This window comes from Aedes aegypti, chromosome 2 (assembly GCF_002204515.2).
Source record: "Aedes aegypti strain LVP_AGWG chromosome 2, AaegL5.0 Primary Assembly, whole genome shotgun sequence".
NCBI classification, from domain to species: domain Eukaryota; kingdom Metazoa; phylum Arthropoda; class Insecta; order Diptera; family Culicidae; genus Aedes; species Aedes aegypti.
Window position 1 is genome coordinate 115,966,458 of NC_035108.1, and position 26,237 is coordinate 115,992,694.

The following is a 26,237-nucleotide window of genomic DNA, read 5'->3' on the forward strand; positions in this document are numbered from 1 at the left end:
GCACTACATTGAAATCTAAATATTTTTTTCTGTGTATGAGATTCAACATTATGACACCAATGGTTCTTGTGTGCATACCGCCATCTCTCTAAGTGATCAGGATCCTGAGATATTTGCAACACAAAAGTTTCATACTTTCAAAGAACTGTCTGAAAGCAAAATCTCAAAACTCACAAGCTGCACCTGGTTGCACAATCTCGAATTTCATGGCTCAAATCATGATAGTCCTTTATCTACTGAATGACTATACCTTAGACGCCATCTTCCTAAGTGGTCAGGATACTGACATAACCGCAAAACAAAAGTTTCATGCTTACTACTAGCGCCACCTAGTGGCAATATTTCGAATTTCATGTTTTTTTTTTATAATGATAGCACTATAGTTACTGGACAACTTTGTCGAAGACGCCACCTTTCTAAGTGGTCATGATCCAAAGCAAAAGTTTCATGCTCACTAGCGCCGCCTAGTGGCAAAAATTCGAATCTCATGGCTTTCTAATGATAGCGTTTGAGCTACTGAACAACTTTGCCGAAGACACCATCTTTCTAAGTAGTCAGAATCCTGAGATATCAGAAAAACAAAATTTCGATGCCCACTAGCGCCGCCTAGTGGCAGTATTCCGCATTTTAATGACCACTGCATATTACCCCATAATCTACTGATCAATTTTGCAGAACAGCATCATGTTTAATTTTCAACTAACGATGCTTGAATGTTACATGATCGTGTAAATTTAAAGTGCATTCGATTGAAAAATAAGCGATTTGTCGTTGACATTTCAGTTTATTTTGATGCCCCAAATATGGGCATGAAAATAAACTGAAATTTACAACATATTTTGAGCTGTATAGAGACAACATTCACTGCTCTATCGGTGCTTGTTAAAGTTCCCTTCCTGTTTCCTGTGACAAAATATCCCATCTCCGTTTTCCGCCAAGGCACGTGTCTTTTATGGCCATTCACCATTTAGTAGGAGATTATAAAACCATAAAAATAATAAAGAGCCTTCTGCTTCGGGCACATATATAGTACCCAACCATAGACCGACATGAGGAGGGTATACCTTGCAAATATAAATATTCATGTAGAGAGGCAGAATCCCTTCGGGATATTTGTAGAAAGATGCGATCTGATTTCCGGTCATCGACCGGTCGACAAACGGCCGGACAACCCCTGCTAAAAATCGCTGACTCTATGAAAACAATGCACAATTTGGTTTTGTGGCGTGAGGAGAATGGTTGCCTAGCTGCTGCACTCGCAAATTTCACCGCCTACTATCAACTGCGCTTTTGAGCATACAGTATTGGTCAAAAATTTCCAATTTGAGCGTTACGTAATAAATGGATGCTGCCTTATGACAATGAAATATTGAAACGTATCATTAAATTCACTTAAGTAAAACCGTCGTTACTTATGAACTCGTGATTGGAAAAATCACTCTAAAATATACAGTCATCTCTCCCTTACTCGATATTGAAGGGACCATCGAGTTAGAGAGGTATCGAGTTACAGAACACAAAAGCAGTGCATTTGCGTTCCAAGGGACCATCGAGTTAGCCATTAAAACCAACTTTTACTATGGTTCTCTAACTCGATATCGAGATACGGAATATCGAATAAGGGAGAGTTAACTGTGTGTTGAAAATTAAAGTTATGTCTGAAGAACTGTGAAAATATTCAAATCGGTAACTCAAATCTAACCCTCTAAATTTTACCATTTAGTATGTAAAATCGAATAAGTTGTATATGATTTGTCCAATACTGTATTTACATAGCTACATGGCTAGTTCAAAGGGGCTTACTCACCTAGGGAACTGATCAGATAGGTGGCCGGTGGTTTGAGGACACTCCTCGCGTAGGCACTGCGGATGATCTCGAGGGCGCACGGTTCGGCCGTTATCAGCAACATTCCGGGCGAGATGTGACCGAGATATTTGAGCACTTTGGTGGCGGCCGCCAGCGGAGCATTCCACCAGCACTGCAGGTTCGCCGAGAGGAAGTTCTGTGGAAGGGAGAAAGGGAAAGAATTGCGGTATTAGTCATATGTGTTTCCATGGACGATTGTGAAAACTCTGTGAAGGAATGGTTTGATTGCGACAGAAGGGAGATGATGTAATACTGGCATATAGAGAGGAAGCGTGATTTGAATCAGTAATGATGTTGCGGTTAGAGAAGTATAAAATAAAATCAAGGGACTCGACATTAAAGCTAAACAGAATACAGCGGAAAACTCAATTTCACTAGATTGAATAAAATAGTTAGAGTAAACGATATACCATAGAATATTTCCAAGAAAGAATTAGACATTGTTTGTTTTAATCATAATATCATTTTGCAAAAAATGTTAGCTTCTTATACCTACGCTGCATGGAATCTAAACTCAGAACAGACGAACGTCAATATTTGTCAAAATGAATCGAATGAATGCTTAAGTTTGTCTTAAGAAATTCAAGGGAAAAAATGTTTTCGCAGCGACTTGGAAACGAACCAACTAAAACAAGAATCTTGGGACAGTTAGGCCCGTGAGTTCAACAAATGTCTTTCGATGCGTTAATTATGTACAGTTCATTCAATTTTAAACTACAATAAAAAATGATATGTTGATTTATGCAGTTTTTATGGGCTTTACCGGAACTTACTATATTTTAGATAAATATATTAATTTCTGCTTAATTCGTATATTAAGACTCCAATGTAAGATGGGTTTTTTCCAAGCCCTTCATAAAAAAACAGCAAACTCGAAACCTGCTACACATCGTATGCTTCATACGCGCTTCGCCTAGCCGCCTACTGTGACAAATCGAACCAAATGTTTACTTGGATTCATCGTCCGCCTTGAATTGCTAGGGGAAGCAAATTTGGTCAGCGTATATTTTCCGATTCCTACGCCAACCTTGCAATATTTATTCGTCGTTTGCCCCGCCATCAACGATGATAAGCATCATCTTGAGCAAGTACCTAAAGCGTGTTTGAACCCCGTAGGGGGTGAGAACGTTTGTTCAGCCTCGAGAGGATTTTCGAGTTTCGGTCGAAATTTACGGTACAGTCACCCCACGCAATTGAATCACCCACAATTTATGAATCAGCTGACTTTAAAACACAAAATTATTATCAAACTTGTCACAAAACATCACAGAATTATTTTTACTGATAAGAAACTACAGTATCGGACATATAAAATGCACCAAAGCCGTTTTCCCATACAAAATGGTCAAGTTCAGATAGTTATATCTCCGCCGTTTCTCAACCGATTCTTTTTATTTTTTCTGTGATGAACTACAAATTTCCTCAATTTTCAAAAACTAATGAAAAAGTTGTATGAAAATCATTGATTCAAAAGTTACAGATAGGTTGAATTTTGACATAAAAAATGCACCAAGACACAAAGTGATGTAGCAGAAAAACTACGTGTTGTAGGACCTTGGTGTCTTCAGCGCATTTGTTCGTTGAGTGATCAGGACCAAATGCGCTGAAGACACCGAAAAGATACGACGCATAGATTGTCTGATACCTCACTTTTCGTCTTGGTGCATTTTTTATGTCAAAATTCAACCTATCTGTAACTTTTAAATCAATAGTTTTCACACAACTTTTTCAATAGTTATCAAAAATCGAGGTAATTTGTAGTTCGTCACAGATAAATGAGATGAATCGGTTGAGAAACGGCGGAGATGTAGCTCCCTGAAGTTGACCATTTTGTATATGAAAACGGCTTTGGTGCATTTTATATGTCCGATACTGTATGTGTAAAAATAATTCTGTGATGTTTTGTGACAAGTTTGATAATAATTTTGTCTTTTGAAATCAGCTGATTCATAAATTGTGGGTGATTCAACTGCGTGGGGTCACTGTATTTATTGGAATTGGCTTTCGGTATCTGCGCTTGACGCACGTCGAAGCGATGAACCCCAAGGCGCGCAGTGTTTGTTTTTCCGTGTGCTGTGCAAGCACATTTTAGCTATATTTGTCAATTGTTTTGTGCAAACTCGACGACAGGTACCCCGCAATGCCGATTATTTGTTCATTTTATTTACATTACTCGTGAAGGAAGTACCTCTGTTTGTTCGAGGCTTTTCGATGGATTATAATTTGACAACTCAATAACTTTTGAGTGTGTTTACATCAACAAAAATTGGCTTCTTAATGCAAGTGGCAGTGACGCAACCCCCAGAAGTAATAAACTTTATACATAGGGTAGATGTACCAATAGTGGAGGTACTAGGCAAGATTGAACTTAATTTAACCACTTAAATTCAAGAAGCGCAATTAATGTACATGTTTGTATTGGAACGGGAAGTAACGACCATCAACTTAATGAGAAAAATTATTTCATCGCAGTAATCCACGGCATGTCAGTGAAAAATAATACCTCCACTATTGGTACACTGTTCCTTTAGTTGCGGTATATTTTTAATTTGTGTTCCTATAGTTGCGGTATCCGTGCTTTTCTTATGGGATCCTCCACTATAGGAACACTTTACCGCAACTATTGGTACAAGTAAGAAAAGTTTTAGTAATTTTAGTGATATTTCATAAGTTTTAAAGCAATTTGAACACTTTTTTCGATTATTCCATGTATCAACAAGCCAATACGTCGATTGGCAGCGTCGGTTCTGTGGCTAAAGTTATAAAATCAGTGAAAATGCCACTACCGCAACTATAGGAACATCCACAACTAAGGGAACACTTACCCTATACATATTTTTTATACTCGCCTATCTGCGCTCTTTATAAAACATGTGCCTGTGCAGAATTTTCGGAAGTAATGTAACATGGAATCATTCACAATCGACAGGTACCGTAATCCGGGGTAACATTGATCATTTTTATGAATGTTTCTTCAACATTTCGTTTGAAAATGCAAATGTTGCAGGTTTTATATTTTTAAAACAAGTACTGCCACCCATAGCTCGAGACTATATACTGTATTTTGTTTATTGGAAGATTTAAGCATGTTAAAAAAAATGTTTTAGGCGATTTTTTGATTTAGTTGATATGGGGTAACATTGATCACCTATACAAACAACGTTCGGTAATACTGAAAATGTCGTTACTTACTTAAATCATGGCCCCCAAAGCCGAATATGAAGACCAAACGCTTACAAGTCATTTACTTTTTGAGTTATTTTAAAATTAAAATCACCTCGAACCACGGAATACGCCTAAAGGTAGGCAATTTCCTAAGGGAATTTTACATTCCTAACAGTAATTCAGTAATGTTGCCTAATTGAGCATAATTATAAGAGTTTTGACAACGGAATCGTTTTCGGCGATATCAGTTTTAGTTAGAACCACATTTTACTTGCTTATATCGTTTGCAGAACTTATGTGAGACATGAATCTTCGGTAGTGTCATCCTTAACAATTAAAATCATTTTTTCGAAAAGTTGACAAATTCACGCATAAGGTAATCGCAATTTTCAAAACAATATCAACTTTTATTAGCTTATGAATATAAGAAAGAGAAGCATCATTCATGATTTGAAAATGTTTCATCAATAAATGATAATACGAACTTTTCATGAGGTGAGTCATTCCGATCAATGTTACCCCGCTGATCAATGATACCCCGGATTACGGTACACAAGGTTGTTTTGCACATTAAGGAGTAACATGCGTTATGTATGTACTAGGACAGATATTTGAGCACATTTAGTATTTATCATAACACTATGCAACATTTACCAAGTTCTCATATGTAAACGAGATGTAATTGTGACATTAGTTTCTAAAAGTCTCTCATACTAGTAAAATCCTCATTGGGTTTTGATAGTTTAATTCGAAATATGATGTTTTAAATTTTTCAGCTCGATTTTTCCTCAGCATAGCTAAGGTAAATGTTTGAATAGCGGAGGTACTACCTAACAAACATTCACTCATTTAACAAGCACCATTATGGTAGTTTTATTCAGCATCATGTTTAATAACATTTTAATGATCGTCATGGCCAACCTTTGTTCAGGAGCAGTTTACACCACATTGGAGAAACTTTGAAGCATGTTGTTGAATATCAACTTTATTTTTCAGCTTTTAAAACGTTTTACAAGCCTTCATTTTTGCTTTTATTCGGTTGGCGTAAAAGTAATTAAACAAGATTAAAAACAAAAAAATATTATTCACCGGACTTTAATTGTAGTGAACGCAAACTATAATAAACTATAATGATAGAACAGTCACCTTTAAAAATCATTAGGATACTAGATTCAAACTCGAGATCATCCTGTCGACCATGTGTCCTTGCCACCAATGCCATTCCAGAATTGATTAATGAACTGTCCAGTGCAAAATATACACCTCTCATGGTTTAATATTGATCATGTTTGAACATCTATTTGACAATGTCTAACCAATAAGCTGATAAGCTGATCAACAACTGAACCAACGCATTAGTTTGCTGCTGTTCAGTACAGATCCGTTTTGAACTACGCTACACTGAAATTAATTGCATCGTCTAACGAACGACCACCAAATAGTAAAATGCACTATGGCTAAATGCTAGTAAAATTACTATTAAATCAGTTAAAATTATCCACATTTTATAATTTTCACAAATTTTTATAATTTTTCAAATTTAACAACACAAAGTCATTGAAAAACTTATACAAATTTCAACAATTTATAGCTCAATCAACTTTCTCCATTGTCTACGATATCATGTTATTCTTAATTTAACGGTTTTTTTTTCATTTTTGAGGGATTCCACGGAGGCATGCAAGTCGATTCTGATCGACCATTTCAAAAATATCTGAAACTTTGCACAGTTTTTCAGTTCCATCTAAATCGTCATTTTCCGATATCAAATCTTCAAGTTGAGTCACGACTAACTTTTCAAAAGGGTGTATGTGAAAATGGTTCAAAAATATTCAAAAAGCTGCACAGCAAAAACGGTTCGTTCGATTGTTAGACAACTAAAGAAACAAAGTTAGACAACTAAATAAAGATTCCAAAAAAATACACACAGTAAAAAAAATTTTTTTTTGCATTAAAAACATCATTTTTGTCACAAAAACTCAAATATCTCAAAACCCTATCGGAATACCAACGTTATTTTTTGAAGGAAAACGGTCCATTATATTAGCTATCTACCATAAAAATTTGGTGATGGTAAGCCAATAAACAAAAAAGTTATGACATTTCAAATATTTCACAAATTTGACACTCAGTGAAATTTTTTTTTTTAAATTTTTCATTGTTAATTTTTTTAGGACCGCAGTTTGTTGCTAAATTTTTTGTTAAGAGTACCACATGAGGTTAACAAGTTGTTTTCATGATATTTTATTTAATTATTCATAACTATTATAGCATCTATTAGAAAGTTAGACGCGATCCAGTGTTGTGATCTAAAGTCTTGATAGTGTCATATTTTTTATTGTACGTAACTGAAGAAAAATTATCTCAATAGTGTTGAAACCTTTTGATAAAAGAAACCTATAAGAAATCTAATATTGAAGGCAAAAGCTACAAAAAAAGTTTTCTATACAAGTATACGACTAGTTTTCCTGCAAAAAGTTTACCTCGTAGAGAACAAGGCGGGTCTATACCCAGGTGATCTAGTATACGTAAAGCAGGTCGGTTTTCTCGGCGCTGGTTTTCTCCACAAAATTAAAATCTGATTACACCTGGGTATAGACCCGCCTTGGTAGAGAATAGACTTTGTTAATCATATTTGGGAGAAAGCGAGTAACTTCAACAACATCAAAAACATGATAGGTACATACCATGAACATACTCACGAAAAAGCTAAAAATATACTACCACTATGGTTATAAAAGATTTAATTGTAAAATTTGTCTTCAGTCAAGCAAACGACACCAAACTAGTCAGTAAAAACTTAAAAGTGATTTTGTTTATTAAAATCTAACGAGCAACATGAGTAGTCGCTTTCTCAACTGTTGCAGGCCGTTTGCAGAAAAAAAGTGTTCGAAAGAGCTATGAAATCTCACCGAAAGCACCATAGATAAACTGAAAGCGGCTGGTTATGCTCCAATGTCTACATTGAATACAAATTTACGCATTTGTACGTCCTGCCGTTTAAACGTTGACAAACGGGCAATCTGTACATCATCGGTGGATCAGGTTGCAGGAAGTTCGAAAACAACAACAACTGAGGAATTACTAGATGCACCGACAACAACTGAGGAGTTACCAGAAGTACCAAGTGCAGATAGTCTTGCCACGGTACCATCAGCGACATCTGTTTCAACAAATCAATCAGAAGATGAGTGCATCCAGAAGGTCAACATCGAACGCTTCAACGAAGGGATAGCTGGAATAAAAGTGACTCCGATTAAATGGACGAAGATGGGTTACGTCAATTATCCCGAGAAAAAATACCGTGAAATCAACGAAGCTGTACGAAGAAACCTCTTCAAATTAGGACCTGAGGATGTGGAAAATACAGACTACGATGAGGTAATTATGAATATGAAGGAAAGGTTCTCGAATCTAGCCACGACAAGGAAAGAAAAATTATTGATTTTGTCGATGCTGCCAAGCTCGTGGTCTATTCAAGACGCCATTGATGAGTTCAAAACCAATAGAAATACAGCAAAAGAGGCAAAACAATTCAAAAATAACTGTCTTGCAGCCAAAAATGCTAGGTCGAGTACTTCATTAACAGATGAGACAAAAGAAAAAATAATTCAATATTTTGAAGACGATGAAGTAAGTAGAGCTATGCCTGGCCAAAAAGATTATGTATCTGTAAAAAAAAAATGGAAAGCGTCAAGCAATCCAAAAACGATTAATGATGACTACTTTGAAAGAAGCGAATACACGCTTCAAGGAAATTAACAAAAATATTAAGGTAGGTTTTTCCTCATTTGCAAGCCTTCGTCCAAGGCAATGCAAGCTTCTATCCAATTCAGGAACACATAATGTTTGTGTGTGCACAACACACGAAAATATTAACCTAATCTTACATAGTTTGAAAAGAATCAATTTATCAAAGGATATTAAAATGTTAACTGGTAGTCTTTTGTGTGAAAATACAACATCAAATTGCTATCTACGATCTTGTTCGGATTGTCCAGATTCTTCATCATTGGAAAATACTTTATTCGCTGAGTTTGAAGAAAATTATATTGATCAGTTATCATTTGAGCAATGGGTGACCACGGATAGGTGTGACCTAGAAACTATTGTAAAACCTGTAGATGAGTTTGTGTCATTTTTTTGCTTGAAATTAGAAAGTTTAATTCCTCACGACTTTATTAAAACAGAGCAATCCCGCTTTTTTAAAAATACGAAAAATACATTACAAGATGGTGAATTTTTAGTCATTTGTGATTTTTTTGAAAACTATAGCTTTGTATTGCAAGATGAAGTGCAGTCCCATCACTGGAACGTACAACAAGCTACAATTTATCCATTCGTTATTTATTTCAATGGAACATTTTAGTTTTATTGTAATTTCCGAAGAATTAAGACACGACGCAGTATCTGTAAATTTGTTCATTGCCAAAATGATTAACTTTTTACGCGTTGATAAGGATAAAGAAATCAGAAAGATATATTTCATGTCTGATTGAGCAGCATCGCAGTACAAAAACCGTAAGAATTTTTCGGACCTATGTCAATTTAAATCAAAGTACGGAATTGATGCAGAATGGCATTTCTTTGCTACGTCACATGGCAAAGGTCCTTGTGATGCTATTGGACCATATAAGCATAAAGCGCATGGCCACAAGAGCAAGTTTAGCCAAAGAACGTGAGCATCCAATTAAAACTGCAAAAGGACTATTTGTTTGGGCGAATCGCAGAAAAGAAGAAGATTTAACAAAATTAACATTTTGTTTTACTACTACTGAAGAGTACGAATTAACGGCATCAGAGCTCAGCGAGCAATATAATAACGCGAAAACGATCCAAGGAACCCAAAAATTTCACTGTTTCATTCCATTGTCAGAAAATAAAATTAAAGCAAAACTATACTCGAACTGTACTGATAATGATGCAAAAGTGTTCGATATTGTAAAAAAATTGAATAACAATAAATAAATAAATAAGTATTAATAAAATGTTTTCATGATCTCATAACGCATACCCAAATCCAAAACTTTTAAAGTTTATATATAACATTTAGAAACTCATCGATCATACTCTAAAAAAAATATCCTGGTAAAAAAAATTTTTATTTTCGTGTAATCTGTTAATTTATTTTAATTTATACATATATACATATACATTGTGACATGTTTGAAATGTCATAACTTTTTTGTTTATTGGTTTACCATCACCAAATTTTTATGGTAGATAGCTAATATAATGGACCGTTTTCCCTCAAAAAATTACGTTGGTATTCCGATAGGGTTTTGAGATATTTCATATTTTTGTGTCAAAAATTATGTTTTTTAATGCAAAAAAAAATTTTTTTTATTGTGTGTATTTTTTTTGGAATCTTTATTTAGTTGTCTAACTTTGTTTCTTTAGTTGTCTAACAATCGAACGAACCGTTTTTGCTGTGCAGCTTTTTGAATATTTTTGAACCATTTTCACATACACCCTTTTGAAAAGTTAGTCGTGACTCAACTTGAAGATTTGATATCGGAAAATGACGATTTAGATGGAACTGGAAAACTGTGCAAAGTTTCAGCTCAATATAAAAAAAAGAATTAAAAAATTTACCAAATTTTGGTGCTGTTGCTTGGAATCACTCTTTTAAGAACTGGGTCGATGATCAACACATAAAAAAACCAACGTCAAGCAAATTGTAATTCGGTCGAACCTAAACCTGGTTGGGATTGAAACTGTGATTCAGAACGGGTTGCGCCAGTTCCAACCTACACAGAGGCGGAATTCAACTCAATTTTGGGTTGTTTCAACGCAATTCCGTAGTTGAGCCCAATAACTCAATTTTGGCTAAATTTCCAAGGTCCCCACTAGGTAGTTTGGCTTTAACTCCATTAGAAAAATATACTCAATTTTGGATTGCTTTAACGCAAAATTGAGTTCTTTCGACCCAAACATAAGAAAAGTTGCATTTACCCAAATTTGGCTTATTGGGCCAAAGTACCCCCATTGGATAGATGCAGCTCTCTCTATTTTTGACAACATTCGTGTGGGAGAAAGAGAAAACCGAGAGATTTTGGGTTGAAACTATAATCGATATACTTAATTTTGGGTAAAGTAAACTCAAAAATTAGGTAAAAATATTTCTCCGTGTAGGTTCAAAAACGAAGTTGACAATAGTCGCGAAAATATGCACGCCCATTGTGATCATTGTGTTTGACCGACGGACCAACAGGTGGCAGTAGTGTGTAAGGGGATTAGGGGCATAATGAACACACGGGGTGAAATGAACACCCCCTTTTTCTCTGAGAATATGCATATTTCATTGAAATGTTATACACTTTTTCGAATCTGTATTTTATATGAACTGTTTAACGGTATAAAAGTTTATCGTATGCTCAAATTATCCTCTGAAATTTGACTTTATTTTTTTCTCAGCTTCAAATTGGTTTATAAGCAAGGTGGTAGAAGAACCCAGTTTTTGAGCAAAGTAACTAACCGAGAGAAGTTTTTTATTGCTAATGTGATAGAGAGGGATACGTCTTAGCTATCAATGCGTTTAACACCCATTGATAATAAAGTTTACACTAAATTCGACGAAAGTGTTCATTTTGCCCCGATACCTTTTTACCAGCCTTATTTCGACCAAATTTTCTATCTCGAAATTTGATATGATGTTTCTCACTATGAGTGAATGAGCACGTCGTACTGATTACGAACTTGGTAACCAGGTAACTGGAAAATATTGCCATTTCATGGTCTTAAAATGAGTATTTGCTTAGTGTGTCCATTATGCCCCTAATCCCCCTTATCATCAAAAACGACGCGAGCGTGGCGGGTGGTCGATTGACCACCTATCATATTTTTGAACTGATCTTTAAATAATTTGTCGATGGACAGCAATGAGAGTGTGAAGTCTGTTTGTCTATGCGTATAGCTTCCGATGTATGACGTTTTTAATACTATGCCGTCAAGATGTACATGTTAATACAATAAACTGTTCTCAATGTTAGATTTCCTAAAAAACAGTTTTTGCCATCGAATACTATAATAACATAACCATGCTGCAAAAATATGATATTAACAATTTTCTAGTAAATTTAACTACTCAGTAGTAAAACCATTAGTAGAAGCAACAACCTCTAAAACCTCTACCATAATGGTAAAAAATACAATACTTGTTCTTATGTTAATCATAAAATCACTTCGGTTGAAAATCGTTGGTACGAGTCTGTTTATTCTAACCCCCATTGTAGTAATTTTGCACCATCAAACTCCTTTCAGTGTATTAACAATCAATCTGAATTAAGTACATAAAGTTCTTGTAAACTTGGGCCCAAACGCAAAGAGGTGTAAGTGACATTTTGGTCGGTTTTGAGTTAAGTATACCAAAAAATAACAAATTCGTCGAAAATTGGCTTGTTTTTCTGGCTCCCATTTAATTTGTATGGAATGATAAAATGTTGAAAAAACTTCAAAATCGATTTTGTCAAAACTATGTTTCTGTCACTTATACCTCTTTGATTCTAATCTCCTCATTCAGGTAATTATATAATTTATTTGTTTTATTAAATACAATCCAATAACTTCATTCGATAATTTATAATTTTATGACTTGTTTCAGAAATTTGTCTATTTTGTAACTATTATTTAGCCATGAGAGCACTAGTCTTTGGCCAAACATGTTCAAACTGTTAACAGTTCGTAACTCGGTATTCCGTATGTCGATGTCGAATTATAAAATCATAGTAAGAGTTGGTTGTCATAGCTACATTGATACTTTGATGTTGCCTTAACATGATCATACCGTAAGAATCACGTTATTGAGAGTTGATTATGCATTATATACGTTTCATTTTCTGTTATGCTTGATAGCATTCAATATTTGTAAGAGATTTGAAATGTTTCAGAAGCTTAATACAATTTTCAGATATTCTGGTCATTTTTAGAATCTTTGGCTATGGTGTGAATTCTGTGTGTAATATACCGTTGTTGAATAAGGATTTTTTAAATTATTCATGCTTAATATATGTAATAAGCTGATCTAAGGAGAAGCCAAAACGTTTGTTGGACTTCTGAAAACTTTTTTGTACAGATAGATATTTTGGCTTTTTAGTAGAAGGAAGAATGTCTTGTTCAACTCACAAGTAAAACATTTCTGACAAGCCGAATCAAGACCTTTCGAAACGTTTAATAAGTATTGATTAGATTGTTAATAATTCTAATTCATGATGTTGAACATCGACTTTAATTAAAATGCAATCTAAAAAAGGGCAAAAAATATATTCAGCTGTCAATAACAATTTTAAACTGTAATTGAACAAGCATGCTTACTTGTGGCTATGAATTGTTAGTTGGCTTGCTTATGAGCAGCATCTCGCTGCTCAAAATTCAAGAAGCTTGATGGATAGTAGATTGTTGTAAAGGAAAATAACGATCATTTACTCAACGAGAAAAATAATTGCATCGTAGCGATTAACGGTTTTTTGTTACAAAATAATAACTCCATCTATTACAAAGCGTAACGAAAATGACATTTTTGCCTGCCTCAAGAATCAAATTATGTGTCTTTAGTAGATTTGAGGTTGTTTAAACTGATGCCGTTCTCAGAAATGTTCCAGCTCGTCACTTTCCTGAAATATTCACAAAACAAAATTTTCATGCCTACTAGCGCCGTCTTGTGGAAAAATCTCGAATCTCTTGCCAAGAATAATTACAATCCTTGAGCTACTGAACAACTTTGCCGAAGACGCCATGTTTCTAAGTTGTCAGACTTCTGATATATCTGCAAAACAGAACTTTCATGCCCACTAGCGCCGCCATGTGGCAACATTTTGAATCAACTTGCTCAAGCGATGATAGTTCTTGAGTTACTAAACAAGTTTGTCGTGAAAGCCATCTTTCTAAATGGACAGGCTCCTGAGATATTTGCAAAATAAAAGTTTCATCAAAATATAAAAACCAATGATAGATTTTCTTGAACATTATTTAAATTTGGAACAAAATAACTGAAAATTTGTAAAATGATTAAGCTCTTTTAATTGTATTTTTTCAGTTTAAGGTGAAGATGAATCGAAGCCAAAGTTCAAATTTTCAAGAGCACTGATCTGGAGAACCAAACATCCGTTTGAGCTGAAAATCTAATCGATTGGTCACCACCAGCTAGCAGAACTTTGGCTTTGATTCATCTTAACCTTAAAATAAATTTGAACCATGTTTTCGGTTGTGTAGCTACAGTATAAATAGAACTACCAAAGACAAATTAAAGACCTCCATGTCCCTTGCAGTTGCCCAACATTTTATGGCTCATAAGGTAATCTAGAATGCCGTGAAAAGTGTACTGCGATCTGTCAAACTTGGGTACCTTTTGCACTACCGAGGGACCAAATGCAGTACTGTTATTTCGGGTGAAATTGATCATTTTTTAAATTTTTTTCGCGGTTTTTCTAGTCTGTTTTCTATAATGTTGACAATGCCAAACAACAAAATGCAGGAAAACAAGTACGAAGATGAGCCTCATCGACTCATGTACCAACATTTTCTAACAAATGTCATTTTAGTGTTAACAAGTATCTCTAAAATAAAAAATCAGGGGATCTCATTTCGGGGTGAAATTGATCACTTGTCAATGCCATTATTGTTAATTTTCAAAACAATTCTACATGATAAATTTGAGCTCCCTGAATCCGAATATGCTTATCAAATTCTTAACAATGCAATATTTATATAAATAATGAATAGTTAAATTTCAAGAATTACGCTGAAAACGCCTAAATGTATGCAATTTGCTAAGGAATTCAATGATATCTAACAGAAATTCGATTATTTCAACCATATGAGCTAATTGGTACGAGTTTTGGTGATGAAATCTAGTTTGGGGATATATCTTAAGCATCCTCACAAACCTTCAGGTTTATACCATGTTCAAATCCTTGTTTAGAACTAGAAGTTCAAGGATGTTTGTCAACACTGCACCGTACATGAATTTGAAATTTTACATTATTTTCATAGTAATAAGCATTATTTAACGCAAAAAACATCACATCACATAATTCGACAATAGTTACGACAAACAACGTTCAATTACTGCAGGTTACATTGATATTTGTGCTCCATTAGGAATAAATAAAATCGTGCGATACAATGATCAATTTCACCCTTCTGATCAATTACACCCGATTTTACGGTACTAGAAGTGGTACCCAATCTGAGCCCGAGTGGGACGAACCTGGAACTACCGCAACTAAAGGAGCACCCACACGTTTACTGATACTGATGTTTTTATATGACTTTATCAAAACGATTGTTAGGTTGTTCAGCAAAGTTTATTGTTTTGTTTGAGAGTATTTTTTGTGGAAAACAGCCGTGCTAAAATATGAACGGTTTATGCATTTTGGTTTAATGAAACTGAAATATGTGCAAATTTTCAAAAAACAATTTACGTATGTAGGGTTCTTTAATAAACAACAATAATAAAAATATGTGAAATTTTGATAATAGTTCTAAATTTTAGATACCCTAGTCTCGCATATTCCCTACTTGCATACAAGACGCAAAAAAAGTACAAAAGAATTAGCGTACAAGTTCACAGCAAAATTTGTTGATTTCAGCCTAAGGTAAGTACATAATTAAAGTAAACAAGAATTTTTGAGGATTATTTTTTTTGCAATTCCATTGAGAATTAATCAACTTTACGCTGATAAGTGCTACTTTTTAGATTTTTTTCTGTGCTGAAAAGTAGCACTTTTCGGAAGTGTTAACTAAATATTCCAGTTTTCATGCCATAGCATATGACTCTTTAACCGTTGTACGATCCGGATCTCAACGCGGCTGGCGATTTTGATTTGAGATCGGATCGTCTAGCATTCGTAAAGAAGGCAGCAGTGTCAGTTACTGTATGTAGATCTGAATGATACCACTGCACATTGGTCCCAAAGGACTATCTAGGAAGACAAAAATGATTGTGCTTGAACCGTCATTTTTAGATATATTGTGTCTTTGGAAAAGTTTCTCCATATTTTTCAGACATTTTTTTCAGTGATGTGAAATTAGGGTGGCCCACATGGTTTACGAGATCAGAATATAAACTTTTTTGCTGACGCATTTACTGCCCATACTCACATAACAGTCCCATTTATATAGGGAATCCCATAGAATATGGGACTGTTATGCGAGTATGGGCAGTTTAGGCCTACACAGTGTTCTACAATGTTTTGGAACAACTGATTTTGAGCAACTTTGCCGCAGAACCCAAATTTCTATCTCTTATGATTCGCGAGGTATGATTTTTTTTGTTCGAACTAACAGGTTAGGGTGGTACTGAAATCAAGTTATCAAGTTTTTTCTTGATAACTTTTTATACGATAATTTCTTGCAAAAACTTTGTTCATAGCACTTTTAGAACTTTTGATTGCGCAACTTCCCGAAGAAACTACTGTTCTATCTCGTATGGTTACAGAGTCATCAGATATTTTCTTCTACAAAATGGTTGTTTTCAAATGCCGATATCTCTGAAAGGCGCAAACGGATTTTCAATCTTTTGTCGTCATTAGAAGGATTATTTTTTATCTATTTATGGTGAAAAAAAAACTGTAAGGACGGGTTTTGTTTGAAGAGATTGATAAAATTTTGAAAATAATAAGATTTTAAACGAAAATCGTCCATAACTTGAAAAATAATCCAGAGGTGCCTTCAGCAAAAATGTGCAAAATTTAATGTTCTGAAAGTGTTTCATACAAAGTATTCATAAAAAAATAAACGCTTTAAGATTTATCCATCATAAACCGAAATTGTTATGGTAAAGAAAACGAAAAACGAGATTTTTGCTAGAAGAACCGAAATAACTGTATGTAAAGTCATTTAAAATTGAATACATATATATTAATATTAGATCGATCATATAGTAGGCGGAAGGAGTTGAAAGAAGGAAAATTATTTGCTTTGGGACCAATGTGCGCTGGGAGCAAGAAAATTTGTGACATTAATATGTCTTGCTGTATCACAGCCTACGTGTTTGATAATACTTAATAATTACTACGCATGGATGTATGTTCATGTGAGCTCTCTTGAAACGTTTGTTTGTGCTTTTAATAACATTCTAGTTAAAACGTCATCTTTCATAATTTAAAAAAATGTTGTATGCAACTCGTTGCAAATCACGATTTTTTCAGCTTCGTTGTATTTATCCAACTCGACTATGAAGTACAGCGATAGTCAATACTTTAAAACTAACAGCCATTTCCATCCAGAAAGTCCCATTGCCACGGGCGACAATGAATACATAGTGTGCCTGTTATAATCAAAAGGACGTTAAAATCGGATTTCATCTCCTACCCCACAGCATGATGGCATGGCAACGATGTTCATTTTCGTTACTGTTGGCTGTGATGTCCATTTCCGTAATGCTGGCTAATGTTCTCATCAAACTAGCTGTTCAATACTCATACCACTGAGCAAAGAATGCGATGAATGCCAATACAAATCAATACTTTTAGGAGACGAAGTATTTGGTACTGAACGATGAAGAGTAAAGTAGCACGACAAGTTGTAGTGATTTCCAGTTGTGTGGTTGAGCTATTTTTCCTTGCGGCAGATTTTCCCGAGGCTGGAAAGAGCCATGCGACTTTTCCTTCTCCGTTTTTGATGGATTGCTGTAATCCGCACAACAGACAACCTAAGACGACTGAGTGAAGCGGAACAAGTGCAAATCCCTGTTTCCGTACTCGGAAGCGTGAAGGATTCACTATTTGGATTCATGAAGCTGTAGGAAGATTCGTGGATTCACGAATTCTTCCATATTAAAGCTTATTGTAGGATTTTTAAAGTAATTTCCCTTTTTCCTACCCCAGCGAAACAGATGATAAATCATTACACTTGTCCGGTCCCTGGCGAATCGTTGTTCCACTCGACAAGTAACGTGTAGCATTTAATTTTATCCCTTCGGCAAACTAGCACAGACAAAAAGTGAGCCCTATGTGTTCTATGCGCAGATACAGACACTTGATGTGAGAAAAGAACCCCTCCAATTTGTGAGTTATTGTTATTCTGGTGATGAACATCCCACCACCACCGCCAAACAATGATTCGATATCATTTCGGTTTTCCTTTGCGCTTGGCATATGCTGAAATTTTGCTGGTTTTCATTCGCTGGTATTTGGAAGTATTCCTTCGTTATTAGAAGTTTGCAGTTTGTGCGCCTGATAGAATTTCCAATTCACGGGAAATCTAGCATATGGTAGGGTACTCACACTATTACTAGGCTTACAAGGATGTGTAAAGCCATGAGAAGGATGTATTATGTTAGCGACAGCAGTAATCGATTTGACGATGTGAAATGCCACACGAATTAATTGAAACTCAACCTGGCTTGAAATGGAACAGAAACATCCAAAGTTTCAAAAAAATGTGGCTTAAAATGACGAAAAAACTGGTGTTTCATACGGCTATGAATGATGATTGCAATTCCACCACATGCTCCATCCAGTCGATCATTACGATCAGCAAAAAAAGTTTGGATCTCTGTTGAATAATAAATGCTACATGTATATTATTAACTGTTTGAAAATTAAACAGCTCGTACTCTTTACCATTCAATGAATGAGGATTCCAATTCGTAATAATCAAAGAATATTTATTCGCTTCTAATCTAATTCATATTTGATTAGCTAATTTTACACCAACTTAGACTGCTTCAGCTATAGTAGGGGTTTAAAAATTATACCCATTAAACAACGCAAATAATATTTATCCTAATTATATAACAGCCCATTATTGCACCATCGCATAAAAAAGTTAAACTACTAACTACAGCTCATACGTTCACCGTAAAGCCCTGAGACTTAAATGCAAAAAAATAAAAAAAAAACTCAGTATGCGGAAAGGGGCACGTGGTCTCTCATAAATTTGTCAAGTGTTGACAAAGTGATACAGCATTATCCAGTTGACAGTTCGGGTTCGTCGCGTTTGGATCGCTTTTTTCAGCGTCGCGAGTGAAAAGTGGTGATTTTCGGAGTGCTTTTTTCAATCGAATTTCTCGACTTTCCGAACTTTCCGCATTTTCCGGAGCAAATTTCGGAGTGTCCGCGGCCAATCCGCCGGTTTCCGTAAATTTGTTCGCCGTTTTTCCGCCGAATTTTCGGTCGCAAAAGTGCCCACTCGTGTGGAGAAAGCCACAAAGGCAAGTGAGCGTGGGTATTACGCCAAGGGGCGAAGAAAGTGCCGGATCTTTTTCGGATAATAAGTGGTGCTAGGCTACGGGGCCTCGTTGGTGGTTCCGAAGAAGAAAGTGTTGGCCATTTTTAGGGCCCCATAAGAGCCCCTGAGTGCCAAATAGACCAGTGACAACCAAACCTCCTACCCCCCACTTTTTGTGAAGTGTTTTCCACCCCCCCCCCTCAAAATTTTCCCCTCCCCCTACGATTGGTAGTGCCGGTTAAGGCCGTCGTAGAACCCTCCCTCTTAAGCCACCGAGGTGTACAGAGGCGAGTTTTTTGCATAAAAACGTCAGTGCGGTGGACGTTCCACGAGTGAATCAAGTGGTTTCCCGAAAAGGCCGGTCGACTGTGTGGTCTAACCACCATAGTCCCGGCCCGCCGGCGTAATGTCGGCGAGCAGCCCTCCGCTCAACCCCGGGGACCCAGGGGGCCCCGGCGGAGGCTACCAGCGTAATCGTAAGAATGGTGAGTACACCGATCGATTGATTCCCGAGTTCCTCGACAGGGAAGGAAACGCAGGTCAGCTGCAGTTCCTTCGAATGAAGGCGAAAACTGATGCCATCCCGAACAACCCGTTCCTCCTACGCCTCTCGGTAGAAAAGCACGTTGGTGGACAAATCGCGGGCGCGTTCAAAGAGAACAAAGGTATTTCGTATGTTCTCAAAGTGCGTAGCCAGGCCCAATTCGACAAACTTCTGACCATGTCAAGGCTAGCGGACGGAACCGAGATCAGCGTGGAAGAGCATTCTAACCTCAACCAGGTCAAATGCGTTGTTTCCAATGCTGACACCATCGGCCTAGAAGAGGGATTTATCGCCGAACAGCTTCGCGAGCAAAAAGTAAAAGAAGTCCGACGAATCAAAAGGAGGAACAGAAACACCAACGCTCTGGAGGAAACCCCAACCCTAATCCTCACCATCAGCGGCACCGTGGTCCCGGACCATATAGATTTTGGCTGGTCCAGATGTCGAACCCGCAATTTCTACCCGAACCCAATGCAGTGCTTCCGCTGCTGGAGCTTCGGACATACTGGAAAGCGCTGCACGGCCCCCGCTAGAGTCTGCGGAAGATGCAGCAAGGTTCACCAGGAAGATCAGGAAATGGAAACCGCAAACGAGCAAGGAACCACGAACGAACCAACGCCCAGACGAGTGTGCACCGAGCCCACATACTGCAAAGCATGCAACAGCGCACAACATGCTTTATCGAGCCGCGAGTGCCCGGCATTTAGGAAGGAGAATGCCATCCAAATCATCCGTGTGGATGATGGCCTTTCCTACCCTCAGGCGCGACGGGAATTCGAGGCGAGAGAGGCCCAAAAAGAACGCGATCAAGGTCGGAACTCCTACGCCGGAGTAGCTAGCAGCAGCAAAGACGCGGAGATAGCTGAGCTCCGAGGCACCGTGAAAAGGTTGGAGAACGAAGCTGCAAAGCGCGAACAGCGAATGGCCGATATGGAACAAGCCCTAGCATACCGACCCATCAGCGAACGGCTGGAAACAGCCAAGGACCACGGCCCGATAGAGGAGCTAATCCGGCAGGTAGCGGAATTAACCGCCACCGTGAGACAGCTCCAAGCGGACCTTAAAGAGAAGGACCAAATCATCGCAGAAATGAAGGAAAAACAGCAGGTAACCCCCCGAAACTCGATGACCACACCAACGCCAATCCCACAATCAAGCTCCCCATACACTACCGTCAGCAGCGTCGAATGTCTGCCGAATTTTGCGGACCCGACAATGACTGCCCAGGTAGCCGAATGGGTTCGGAACAACGTAGCTGCAAAAAAGGAAAAAATGGCCAATGAGAAGAAGAGAGTTGTCCCCAAAAAACAGAGGAAGAAAAGCAACGATAAACAAACGGCACTACTACAAGACGACCAGAGCCCCCATATGAGTCACTCCCCCCTGAGCCGCATAGGCAAAGAAAGCGAGTTCCTTGCAACAAACATGGAACTGGATGATAGTGACAATTCGCTGAAGTCCGTCGGCACTGCGACTTCGTCAGCAGCTGGGTCAAAACGGATCCACTCAATCTCCAGCGCGGAATCAAGCATCAACTCAGCCGATGAAGTTCGGATCACCAGGAACAAAACTAGGCTCCCTCGTGATACCGCAGCAGACATATCAATGCAGTAACCGCCGAACAGGTCGCTCGAACAAAACATCAGCACATCACCAGAACAGTAATCACACTACCCAATCACATTCACCTCCACCTTCCCACCCGCTGATGTCCAAAACCCAGAGCTAAACGAGCGACAACAGTCAAGCTCCAACGACAGTACCAACCACACCCAAACAACATCAAGCACTGCAGAGGAGACCTCGGGCAGCCGAGGCCCCCCCAGTGCGGACACTACACCCCAACCGGAACTGGGGGACAACCCTCGGCACCCGAATGTCCTTGCTGCCGAAGACCCAGAGGACGGTCGGGAACGGTTAGGCCCCGCCGGTGCGGACGTTACACCCCAACCGGAACCAGCGGACAACCCTAGCCTTCCCCTCCGGTCTGGAAGAGGGACGGACAAGGGCGGTAACGCCTATCCCCCTGAGGACGTCGAGGGATCCAAGCCTGCAATGAACCTTCGCCGAAATCCTCCCCGGAGAAGAAACCCGCCAAACCGTTATGGCTTCAGCGACATCAACAACCCCAAACCAACTGCTACCGAATACTTATCTCCGAAGCTAAAACCACTGTCGGTCTTGGAAAGCACCAACGCTTCAGCTTACGACGCGATGGTCGCAATACGTGACGAAGCTTGCGCTCCACCAACAGCCGGCCCTTCCGGAGTATTTCGACGACCTTCACCACTTTATCCCTACCAGGATCTGTCTGGGCACCTCGGAGGTAAAACTCCGAGTGGTAAGCCCCACCCTCTCCGGCGACCTCATCGAAAAGGAACGCCACCTACTGCCGGCCCCTCCGGCCTAGCACACCATTTTGTCATCCCAGATCCCTCTCAGGATCAACTAGGGCACCTCGGACCTCAAAATCCAAGCGCAACGACAGTAAGGAAGTCGACAACGCTCTCCATTCAGTGGAATATGAACGGTTTCCTCCAAAATCGTAATGACCTGGAACTGCTGGTGCAGGAGTACCAGCCTATCATCCTGGCTTTACAGGAAATCCACCGGGTAAGCGAAACCACCATGGACAGCACCATCGGTAGAAAATACAAATGGCACAAAACGGCCGGTACTTCGCTCTACCATTCCGTGGCAATAGGAGTACTAGCCGATATCCCTGCCGTCAGGCTAAACATCACTACGGATTTACCAATCGTTGGCGTCCGGCTGGACCTGCCCATTGCTGTGTCTGCCCTGTCGGTCTACCTACCGAACGGGAAGCTTCCGAATTTGAGGGAGCGCTTGCAGGATGCCCTTGACCAAATCCCTGGCCCGATCATCATGCTCGGTGACATTAACGGCCATCACCAGTCCTGGGGTGACAAAAAGACAGATGCACGAGGATGTTGCGTAATGGACCTTGCATGCGGTAACGATCTTGTCGTCCTCAACGATGGGTCCCCCACTTTTTTTCGCGGGACAACTGAAACCGCAATCGATGTTACACTTGCCTCCTCCGAGATTGGCCACAAGTTGCTGTGGCATGTGAAAGAGGATCCCCACAGCAGCGATCATTCGCCAATCATTGTCACCCTCACCAACTCCACCCAGCCAGAAACGACCCGGCGCCCCCGATGGCTCTTCGAGCAGGCGGATTGGGCCGGCTTCCAAGAACTTGTGGAAAAGGAACTCGACCAGTACGCATCCCCGTCAATAGAGGACATCACTGCCTCCATCATTAAGGCCGCAAGCGAGACGATTCCAAGAACTAGCCCCAATCCAGGAAGGCGAGCCCTCCACTGGTGGAACGACACCACTAAGGCGGCGGTGAAACACCGGCGGAAGAAGTTGCGAACCTTTAAAAAGATCAAGAACAAACTACCGCCTGACCATCCGAATACGGTACAAGCCAAGGAAGAATACCAGGAGGCAAGAAACGCTTGTCGGCAGACCATCCGGGAGGAAAAGGAAAAGTCGTGGACGAAGTTCCTTGACTCCATCAACGACCAACAGTCCTCCGCGGAGTTGTGGAGGAGGGTAAACTGCCTGCGAGGAAAGCGGAGAGTTAAAGGAATGTGTCTGACAGTCGACAACGTTCCCACTCGAGACCCGCAGATAATCGCCGAAGCCCTAGGCGAATATTTTCAGGAACTCTCATCTATGGGAAAGTATCCTGAAGCTTTTCGCAGAAAACACCACTGTTCCCACTCCGCCATCAGTAATTTTGAAATTGCCCCTGACTGCGGTCAACCTTTCAACACCCCTTTCCAAATGGCTGAACTTGAGTTCGCCCTCCGACGAGCTAAAGGGAAGTCCGCTGGACCAGACGAGCTGGCATACCCCCTGTTAAAAAACCTCCCTCCAAGCGGAAAGCAAGGCCTACTCCGGGCCATCAACTCCATATGGACGTCGGGGACATTACCGGCCGACTGGAGGCACAGTCTGGTGGTTCCAATACCGAAAGGCTCCGGACCAGCAAACAGCACCTCCAGCTACCGCCCAATCGCTCTGACCAGTTGCGCCTCCAAGGTGATGGAAAGAATGGCGAACCGCCGACTGGTGGAATATCTCGAGAGTAACGGCCTCCTAGACGACAGGCAGCACGCTTTCCGGTCCGGTCGTGGCACCGGAACCTTCCTGGCGGCATTAGGACAGATTCTTGATGACGCCTTATCTAAAGGAGATCATGCGGAACTAGTTTCGCTGGACCTGGCAAAAGCCTATAACCGGGCCTGGACCCCAGGAATACTAGAGAAGCTAGCCCGGTGGGGAATCACCGGAAATCTACTCCGTTACCTGAAAGGTTTTTTAACCGAGAGGACATTCCAAGTCACGGTTGGAAACAGCCGCTCCAATATACAAAGTGAGGAAACAGGAGTCCCCAGGGCTCCGTGATTGCGGTCACTCTTTTCCTGGTAGCCATGAGCGGAGTATTTGAAGTTCTACCGGGAGGAGTCTTCCTCGTGGTATATGCGGACGACATCACCCTAGTGGTGACCGGTGCCCACCCGAAAGCGATCAGGCGAAAAGCCCAAGCAGCTGCCACAGCTGTAGGCAAATGGGCTAGCACGACAGGCTTCGAGATCTCGGCTGCCAAATCCACCAGAATCCACATCTGCGGGATCAACCACCGGCCACCTAGGAAACCGATCAAACTAAACGGAGAGACCATTCCACTGAAAAGGTCTTTGAGGATAATGGGTATCACCCTTGACCGACACCTAACCTTAAAAAACCACCTCATCGGGGTCAAACATAGCTGCAAAGACAGGTTAAACCTGCTCCGTAGCATCTCAGCAAAAAGAACTTGCAGCGACAGGGCCACCTGTGTAAGGGTCGCGGACGCGATCATCGGCAGTCGTCTACTCTACGGGATCGAGATGACTTGCCGAAACCAGGATCTGCTTACCGAAACATTAGCGCCCATACATAACAAATCCATTAGAACCGTATCCGGCCTGCTCCCATCCACCCCCGCCGACGCAGCGTGCGCCGAAATCGGAGTTTTGCCATTCAGGCATAAAGTAGCCCTCACAATCGCTAACAGGGCAATAGGATACCTGGAGAAAACCCGGGGAAACGGGCAAGCATGCCTCCTCTCAGAGAAGGCAAACCTGGCCCTCAGTACTGCGGCCAACACCACGCTTCCCCCGGTGGCAGGCCTCCACCGGCTCGGGCCCAGAAGCTGGTCGGCCAGAGCACCCGAGGTAGACAACAGCGTTAAGAACCGGTTCAAAAGGCAGTCCCAACCGGAAAAGGTCCGGGCGTACTTCTGTGAGAGGCTAGCAAAGCGATATACCAACTGGGAGATCCGGTACACCGACGGGTCAAGGTCGGCGGGACGTGTGGGCGTAGGAGTCCATGGCAACAGACACGAGGAACAACACAGCCTCCCGACGGAATGTTCCGTCTTTTCAGTGGAGGCTGCCGCGATCTTCCAGGCACTGACAGCCCCAAGCGACGGGTCACTACTAATCGTGACAGACTCCCACAGTTCCATCACAGCAGTAGAGAACCCAAGGAATAAACATCCATTTATCCAGGGCATCCAGATGTTGATGGACACCGCCCCATACCCGAGGGCATTAATGTGGGTTCCCGGGCATTGTTGGATCGCCGGTAACGAGCGAGCAGATGTCTTGGCTGGCATCGGGAGAAATAGCGCCCCACTAACGAAAAAAATCCCCGCTGACGACTTAAGGAACTGGGTCAAGGACGTCCAAACCAAACACCATACCCGGCGAAGACCTATCGAGCCGACGTGAACAGATCGTCCTTTCCCGGTTGCGTACGGGTCACACCCGGGTATCCCACGACATGGCGGCAAGGGGAGCCGGATTCCGCCGTCAATGCGAGCTTTGCAACACGCAGAACACCGTGGAACACTTTTTATGCGCATGCCCTCAATATCGGGACCTACGAGAAACACACGAGATCACGGACATCCCCAGGTCGTTGGCGAACGACCCTGTAAATGAACGCCAGGTCATCAATTTTCTGAAGGAGGCTGGCCTTTTCGGCGAAATATAGTAGTAGAGAGGAAACTCTGTATTTTGAAATGTAATTATTCCTAGGGCTTAACCCTTCTGGTATAGCCAATTTCTTTTTTAAACGGAGATGAACCAGCCAAGGGCTGAAAATCTCCCTAATAAAGATAAATAATAATAATAATAAAAAAAACAGGAAAAAAACAATGCTGTTAGCTGTGAAAGCAAATAAACCATTCTCGTTATCGGCAGCCAGTTGGCGAAAACATCTTTTCGCATTCCGTCCTATAGGTGTTGAGAAGAACGGTTATCAGCATGCCAAGATCAGCACAGTTACTTTCGTTTTTCTTTCCATTTTTCTTACATCGCAAACGAGAATCTGGTTAAAACTATTCCTCTTCAAATGGGAAGCACAACTAGGTATAGTTGTGATACCGTAGCAAACGACAGGAAAAGC

The 26,237-nt window shown here is 40.1% G+C and overlaps 1 protein-coding gene across 1 annotated transcript in view; it reads right to left on the reverse strand.

The window, feature by feature from the left end:
* LOC5565543 (ankyrin repeat-containing protein kinase A) overlaps positions 1 to 26,237 on the reverse strand; it is a 540,177-nt gene that overhangs the window by 25,149 nt on the left and 488,791 nt on the right. The window contains exon 6 of the mRNA XM_021842078.1: positions 1,808 to 2,003. Within this exon, the coding sequence (XP_021697770.1) occupies positions 1,808 to 2,003 (196 nt within the window). The remainder of the gene's footprint in view (positions 1 to 1,807; positions 2,004 to 26,237) is intronic.